Source organism: Haliotis cracherodii, unplaced genomic scaffold, assembly GCF_022045235.1.
Source record: "Haliotis cracherodii isolate W230 unplaced genomic scaffold, xgHalCrac1.p SCAF_4, whole genome shotgun sequence".
Taxonomy (NCBI): domain Eukaryota; kingdom Metazoa; phylum Mollusca; class Gastropoda; order Lepetellida; family Haliotidae; genus Haliotis; species Haliotis cracherodii.
Window position 1 is genome coordinate 22960092 of NW_027266297.1, and position 8279 is coordinate 22968370.

The following is an 8279-nucleotide window of genomic DNA, read 5'->3' on the forward strand; positions in this document are numbered from 1 at the left end:
CCATTTCACCTCACCTCCAGATTAATATCGACTTTCTTACGTGTGGAGAGACATGTATTATATTTTGGAGTGAGTGAGTGAGTATGGTTTTACGCCGCTTTTAGCAATATTCCAGCAATGTCACAGCGGGGGACACCAGAAATGGGCTTCACACATTGTACCACAATAATTCTTGTTAATCAGTCCCCACTTCACTACTGGCGCGTGTTTATTCTTATTTTCCATTGCCTATTTCACTGGCCCATTGGTATGTCCCGTGTTCCAGCCTCTACTTCAGTGTTGGACCATGTGTATGTCCCGTGTTCCATTGTCTACTTCAGTGTTGGCCCATGTGTGTGTCCCGTGTTCCATTGTCTACTTCACTGTTGGCCCATTGGTATGTCCCGTGTTCCATTGTCTACTTCAGTGTTGGCCCATTGGTATGTCCCGTGTTCCATTGTCTACTTCAGTGTTGGACCATGTGTATGTCCCGTGTTCCATTGTCTACTTCAGTGTTGGCCAATGTGTGTGTCCCGTGTTCCATTGTCTACTTCACTATTGGCCCATGTGTATGTCGTTCCATTCCCTACCTCACTGTTGCTCCATTGGTGTCCTTTCTTTCTATTTTCCACCTCACTAATTGCCGATGTTTATTCATTGTTGGTCCTCACCCAAGAACATCATGCGACACAAAGATCTGGTTCGAGGATGTTCTAAGCTTATTTCTGAGATGAGCTATATTTCAAAACAGTAAATAATAAAACCAAACAGAACAAATCGCATCACACCCAGGAATTAATTATACTGTTTATTGTCTGTTTGTGACATGGGGTTGAGCGGTTGAAGCAACATTGGAAACATACCATGGACTGTGTTAATGCTATACATCAACACTGTATATGTATATTATGATCATTATGTCAGTCTGGAGTAAATGAATCTGGGAATGATTGTTCATGGATATCTGAGACAGTTGGCCTGTTTAGAAGCAGGGATGTGGCGTTTGCAAATATATACTCATTAGCGTTTCACGTTTAATACATCGGGGCGTCCATAAGAAGCTGGTGGTTGTTAATTACGAAAAAGCTATTTTAAAATAAAGACCAGCTTACTGCACGTCTGTTTGTAAATGCAACAAGACATGGTCAATCTGGTGACCGTCACTAGCTGAGCACTGTCTGGTCCACATGTTTTTCCCCATTTGGGTCCCCGGGATCACGGGGAGCTTTTAATGCATCGAGACGTCCATACGAAGCTGGTGGTTGTTAATTACGAAAATGCTATTTAAAAAATAAAGAGTAGCTAACTGCACGTCTGTTTGTAAATGCAACAAGACATGGTCAAGCTGGTGTCCGTCACTAACTGAGCACTGTCTGGTCCCCATGTTAGTACCCATTTGGGTCCCCTGGATCACGGGGAGCGTTTAATGCATCGAGACGTCCATACGAAGCTGGTGGTTGTTAATTACAAAAAAAGCTATTTAAAAAATAAAGAGCAGCTAACTTCTCGTCTGTTTGTAAATGCAACAAGACATGGTCAATCTGGTGTCCGTCGCTAACTGAGCACTGGCTGGTCCCCATGTTAGTTCCCATGCTGGTCCCCGGGATCATGGGGAGGGTTACACTGTACAAGATGGAGCAGAAACGAGTCCGTCGTTACACCTTCACGGAACTCCTCCCACGTGATGTTGTCGTCATGGTCCTTGTCCATGGCCTTGAACATCTTCTCGACGACGTCACCAGGCGTGGCGTACTCAGGTGGAAGATGAACGCGACTGAAGTCCATCATCTTGTACACAGACTGAAATGGTACAAACAGCTGTAATAGTAAGTGAGTAGTGTTTTACGCCGCTTTTAGATATGCTCCATGCCAGCCAACGGGGCACACGAAGAATACATTTTTGTAATCTGACGGTGAATTACCGTAAACATCTTGCTTGAACAAACGTGAATTTACACAGATGAACAAGAAAGTTGGAATCCATGACAAATCAGGCTACTAATTCAAACTATACAGAAGTGTGTCATATCGTGCAATATCATGAATTCACAAGACAGCTACGTATACGTTGGCGTGTGTATATCTCACATGTAAGTACCAGGGCCCACTTGCACAGACATCTTAGCGCAAAGATTATCTTAAGCCTATGTATTTAAGTATGGGAGTTAGGATCTCAGCGCTAAAATCGCTTTGTGGAAGTCGGCCCTGCCAAATTCAAATCCTCTGAATATAAATGTGATGAACTTTTCTCTTTACTAGCGCTTTGTTTTCGTCATCACTTCAGGTTATAGGGTAAGTGAGTTAGTCGGGTTTAACGCCGGTTTGAACAATATTTCAGTTATATCTCGGCGCGTTAGCTTAAATTCTTAGTGACGCATGCCGTAGATGCTGTCCAGCTTGGTGCAACCGACGAACACGGGTATGGTGCTGCGAACCTAGAGATCATAATCAGGGCGATCTGGGATTCGAACCCAAGATGAGAGGATCCTGGTGCGGCGAAGAAACCCGGTTGAGTCATTGGGTAAACCCGACTTGACCGTAACAAGGGTGAACTTAAATCCTTTTCTAACCTTAACTATTTCTTCCATTTCCGATTTGGAGATCTTCCCGTTCTGGCTTATGTCATAAACATCAAACGCCCATCTCAGGTTTTTGTCCAAGTCGTCACTTCCGCTCGCGTTGAGACCGATCAGGAACTCGCGAAAACTAATCCTTCCATTGCCATCAGTGTCAAATGTCCGTACAATGTGTCGGACGTAATCCGAGGAGTCTCCGGGGAACACCTTGTTGTAGACAGAAATAAACTCTTTCTCAGTTAAGAATTCCTTCCCTTTCTCGACACGAGCACTTTTCTTGAATTCTTCATACCAATCATGGATTTCGATATCAGTGAAGCTAACTCGAGATTTAATGTCATCTATGTCGGAAGGTGAAAGTTTGGCCTTCATGACTTTTTGCCCCATATTGGGTATCTGAAAAAGAACAAACAGACTTTAATTCAACAAAGAGGGTGTTGTGGATAGCCAAGTGCTTTAGGTGTTCGCTCGTTACGCTGAAGACCCGGTGTAAGGTGCCAAAATCTACCCCAGCTGGGGACTTCCCAGAATCTACCCCCCTTTCCCAGAATCTACCCCGAGGGGGGTATAATCTGGGAGTTCTACTTTCAGACTTTACACCGGGTTTGATGATCATTACGGGTAGAATGTGTGAAGCCAATTCTGTGTGTCTCCATTGTCTGTTGAAACTGATTCTACCAGGCATAAAAGGCATAATAGTGACAAATAGTGATGGAAATTATATGAACGGATCAGTGATGACACCAGATGTTCCCGAAAATGGTAAAGATGGGTAAACCAAAGTAACTCACTGATCGTCCATTCTTCCTTTCGTCTGCAAACTTTTCACTTTTGTGAAAAGTCGTGTGACACTATATCAGTGACACTAAATCACAGCAGTGACGTGACCACACTGGCAGCTTGTCTTTAGATAATATAATAATTACATTCTTTTTCGTCTGTCTACAAACCCCATCTATATGATGTGAACCAGCATCAGACATTAGAGAAATGTTTGTGTTGCTTAAGTATTTAATAGGTCGTCTTCTAGTCGTGTTAGTAGTAGTGTAGTAGCAGTAGTAGTAGTAGCAGCAGCAGCAGTAGTAGTAGAGGTAGTAGTAGTAGTAGCAGCAGCAGCAGCAGCAGTTGTAGTAGTTGTAGTGTAGTAGTAGTAGTAGCAGTAGTATTAGTATTGTAGTAGTAGTAGTGTAGTAGTAGTAGTAGTGTCGTAGTAGTAGTGTCGTAGTAGTAGTGTAGAAATGTAGTAGTAGTAGCAGTAGTAGTAGTAGTAGTGGTTGTAGTAGTAGTGGCGTAGTAGTAGTAGTAGTAGTAGTAGTATTGTAGTAGTAGTAGTAGTGTAGTAGTAGTAGTAGTAGTAGTAGTGTAGTAATGTAGTAGTGTAGTAGTAGTAGCAGTAGTAGTAGTAGTAGTAGTGGTTGTAGTAGTAGTGAAGTAGTAGTAGTAGTAGTAGTAGTAGTGTCGTAGTAGTAGTAGTATTTGTAGTAGCAGTAGTAGTGTAGTAGTAGTAGTGTAGTAGTAGTAGCAGTAGTAGTAGTAGCAGTAGTAGTAGTAGTAGTGTAGTAGTAGTAGTAGTAGCAGTAGTGTAGTAGCACTAGTAGTAGTAGCAGTAGTAGTGTAGTAGTAGTAGCAGTAGTAGCAGTATTAGTAGTAATGATGTAGTAGTAGTAGTAGTAGTAGTAGTGTAGTAGTAGTAGCAGTAGTAGTAGTAGCACTAGTAGTAGTAGCAGTAGTAGTGTAGTAGTAGTAGTAGTAGTAGCAGTAGTAGTAGTAATGATGTAGTAGTAGTAGTAGTAGTAGTAATAGTAGTATAGTAGTAGTAGTAGTAGTAGAAGTAGTAGTAGCAGCAGCAGTAGTAGTAGTAGTAGAAGTAGTTTAGTAGTAGTAGTATTTGTAGTAGTAGTAGTGAAGTAGTGTAGTAGTAGTGGTAGTAGTAGTAGTAGTAGCAGCAGCTTTTTTAGTAGTAGTAGCAGTAGTAGTAGTAGTAGTAGTAGTTGTGTAGTAGTAGTAGCAGCAGCAGCAGTAGTAGTAGAAGTAGTAGTAGTAGCAGCAGCAGCAGTAGTATTAGTAGTAGTGTAGTGTAGTAGTAGTAGTAGTAGTAGCAGTAGTGTAGTAGTAGTAGTAGTAGTATTTTTAGTAGTAGTAGTATTTTTAGTAGTAGTAGTAGTGTAATAGTAGTAGTAGTAGCAGTAGTGTAGTAGTAGTAGTAGTAGTGTCGTATTTGTAGTAGTAGTAGTAATGTAGTAATGTAGTAGTGTAGTAGTAGTAGCAGTAGTAGTAGTAGTAGTGTAGTAGTAGTAGTAGTAGTAGTAGTGTAGTAGTAGTAGTAGTAGTAGTAGCAGTAGTAGTAGTAGCAGTAGTAGCAGTAGTAGTAGTGGTAGTAATGTAGTAGTGTAGTAGTAGTAGTGTAGTAATGTAGTAGTGTAGTAGTAGTAGCAGTAGTAGTAGTAGTAGTAGTAGTAGTAGCAGTAGTTGCAGTAGTAGTAGTAGTAGTAGTAGTAGTAGTAGTGTAGTCGTAGTAGTATTTGTAGTAGTAGTAGTAGTAGTAGTAGTACTATTACATTAAATGACAGCAGTGACGTGACCACATTGGCAGCTTGTCTTTAGATAATATAATAATTACATTCTTTTTCGTCTGTCTACAAACCCCATCTATATGATGTGAACCAGCATCAGACATTAGAGAAATGTTTTTGTTGCTTAAGTGTTTAAAAGGTCGTCTTCTGCCTTAGCAATTTCGACTGACCAGTCCCTCTTTGGGACTCATGTGTGTGAGTAGTGTTCACATATCTATTGCGAGTTTTAGTATTCATAAAACTTCTGTTTTTGTATTGATATGATTTCTGTTTTCGTATATCGATATGATTTCAATTTTATCTTTTTGTGCTCTGTTTATATACGTCCGAGTAGCTGTCCATCTCTCAGGAATAGAGTTAGTTTGGTCTTCGTAATTGCATCTTTTGGCTTTGGGATATCTGCGGCAGAATCTCCCCACAGGGGGTATAATCTGGGAGTTCCCAGAATCTACCCCGGTGTAGATAATAATAAATTGTTATCGAATCCAAAAATTCAAAATGTTGTTTTATGCATGCAAAGAAGAAATAAATATTGTTAAAAAACTAATAAAAGATATCTTGACTTTAACTCGTTGTAGTCATCATCAATTTGTAAGTTCGAAAGTTGGTGTTGAGAACTGTGTGAGGAAATGTCTTACACTTAGCTTTAATATGCTTTGTGAATAGACCTACCTACTTTTGATTGCATATAAAATCATTTTGAAACCAAGTATAAGTATGCACTTGTGTCTGTAAGTATCTTTGTTTGGGGAAGCATGTATCACTGTATCAAGGATATATATTCTGACTATAGAAGACATCACATCATTAAAAGCATCTAATTATTTGTCCATTTACATTCTTATTCTTCTAAATATAGTCAGATGGGTGTAATAAATTTCACGAAGCAATTGTCATTGTCTTAGTCAGGGTTTTTATATTATTATCAATAACAAATAGAGAAAAATAGCATAGAATATGAGAGCAATTTTATTCTGAAAACCAATATCCAGCGTTTCCTTGAATTATTTCAATGTCACTGAACCTTTATCACTACGTTAAAGTGTTCATGGAGGTTGGTAAGATACACTGCACCACTGGACTGCTCAAAAACTGGTGCTCCCACCTTTGCCTTCTCAATTTAAATAACAGGATATGAATGTTTTAAAACTAATTAGATGTGTACTGAATAGGCATTCATGTAAACTTAATCAGATAACAATGTTGTTAACGCAGTTGACCAGGAGAGATCAAAACTGAGTTAAATGCATCCCCAAAAAGAAAACTTCACGTACATTCATGTACATTCTCATTTCTTTAATTATGACTACTGTTTGGATAAACTGGTGCTCCCACCTTTGTCTTCTCAATCTAAATAACAGGATATGAATGTTTTAGAAATAATTGTGTGCTGAATAGGCATTTATGTAAACTAAATCAGATGACAATGTTGTTACAGCAATTGACCAGAAGAGATCAAGAATGAGTTAGATGCCAAAAAGAAAACTTTATGTACATTCATGAAATAAAAATGTTTAAATCACACAGGGCCGGAGTAGATTCTGGGAGCTCCTAGATCATAATCATAACCCGAGGGACTCCCAGAGATTCTGGGAAAGGGGGGTAGATTCCGTATACCCAGGTATACTTCGATGGTTGTATACTTTCAGACTTTACACCGGGCTGAGGCGTGGTCTTGACATTCCAGTATAAAGTGAGCAATGGATTCAGACTGATTGCAAGATGAGCATACCTTGTCATAGTGATTTTTGTGACCGAGTCTGAGGCGTGATCTGGCTATTTTACCTTTTCTTTCCTGCCCGAATGAGTCAGACAGTGGTATCATAAAAGCAAGAGATTTAACCGTAAACGTCCTACCTGTTTGGCTGTTCGTCTCCAACACGTGAGGTTGTAGGCGTCGTATGGCTATAGACTCTCATCAGCAACCAACACAGGGTCTGTGCAACTGCCCGCAATTTTCTTTCCTTCTCAAGGACAGTTTCAAATTATGTCATAAATCGCTAATCCAGGGTGACAATGTATGCACAGGTATAACACGTAACGAACTTGACAATTCTCCGAGAATGTATTCCAGCGAGATGAGAACGTAACGAGACAACGAGTAGGTTACCCCAGTCGGTGTCGAGTTTCAGCCTGTGAGCGCAGGCAGGCATGCGTAACCGAGACAGAAGGGTCGCTGTAGACGTACCAACAATTGCCGAGTGACAAGCTGTTGCATGATTAGCCCAGGCCGGAACAAACGTCACTTACATAATCCCAGCTTAAACACATTAAATATTAAATAGATATGACTTGTTTAATGGTGTATCCGATCTGGGTACATTTGTTCAAGTTGAGAATACCGCATTTAGTGTAAATACTTAATCTTGTATTAACATCTCAGTTAAATGACATGTGATACAACGGTTACAGGCCGGCAAAGCCACATTTCGAAAATAGATAGCCCAAATTGATGTGGCTCTCGCGGCAATGGTTATGGTTGCGTGATTGTATAATGTGGCTCTTGCGGCTATGCTGTCAAAACATGCTTTGTGATTCTAACAGGTTACCGTATATAACAAAGTCTTGTTTTCTCATTTTTTATTCAACAAGGATAACATATTCATCAAAACTTTACATTGATGAATATGAATAGCATATGAATATCATCATGGATTTAATGTCCTTACTGCAGAAGGCCCCTCCTTGAACCCAACTGGTTGTCACGTAGTCCATGAAGGCAGTCACTTTAGGGCCAGCAGGAGAGTCAGCAATGGCATCAAGCCACACATCATCCACTTTGTCACGAGGTACTAGAGGGAGGGCAGCAGCTCTTCTCACCAGCTTCTTCTCCTCCTCATCTTCCTTATAGTCCATCACCAGACCTTCTGTCTGCACCCTCCTCCAGATACATTGGGTGAAGTGAAAGAAACACCCTCTAACTAATGTCCCAGGAAATACATCAGTCACGGCATTGTGAGCTGCACGTTCAAAGTCCAACTGAATTGTAAGCGGGGCAAACTCTAGACCTCCTCTACTAGCACGCTTAGTAATTTAAATGTGGGACACTCATATAAATGTATCGGTAATCGGATTAATCAATTACCCGCTAGAATAGGTGAAATGCACTCAGCTAAAAATGTGGCTCTACCGGCAATAGCCATTTCTGAAA

At 40.4% G+C, this 8279-nt stretch overlaps 1 protein-coding gene across 1 annotated transcript; it reads right to left on the minus strand.

The window, feature by feature from the left end:
- Positions 1 to 798: 798 nt before the first annotated feature.
- LOC139479700 (neurocalcin homolog) lies at positions 799 to 7280 on the minus strand. Its single transcript, XM_071262543.1, has 3 exons — positions 6986 to 7280; positions 2550 to 2951; positions 799 to 1779 (listed from the first exon to the last, which is right to left on the minus strand). Exons 2-3 carry the CDS (start codon positions 2940 to 2942, stop codon positions 1561 to 1563), a joined length of 612 nt encoding a protein of 203 aa, XP_071118644.1. The 5' UTR covers positions 2943 to 2951; positions 6986 to 7280; the 3' UTR covers positions 799 to 1560.
- Positions 7281 to 8279: the final 999 nt, after the last annotated feature.

What these genes read in the sequence shown, in the direction of transcription:
- LOC139479700 (XM_071262543.1), bottom strand. Translation starts at nt 2,942, where the DNA reads ATGGGGCAAAAAGTCATGAAGGCCAAACTTTCACCTTCCGACATAGAT. An exon ending in AAATGGAAGAAATAGTTAAG is followed by an intron (nt 1,780 to 2,549) that starts GTTAGAAAAGGA and finishes GTACCATTTCAG; the next exon opens with TCTGTGTACAAGATGATGGA.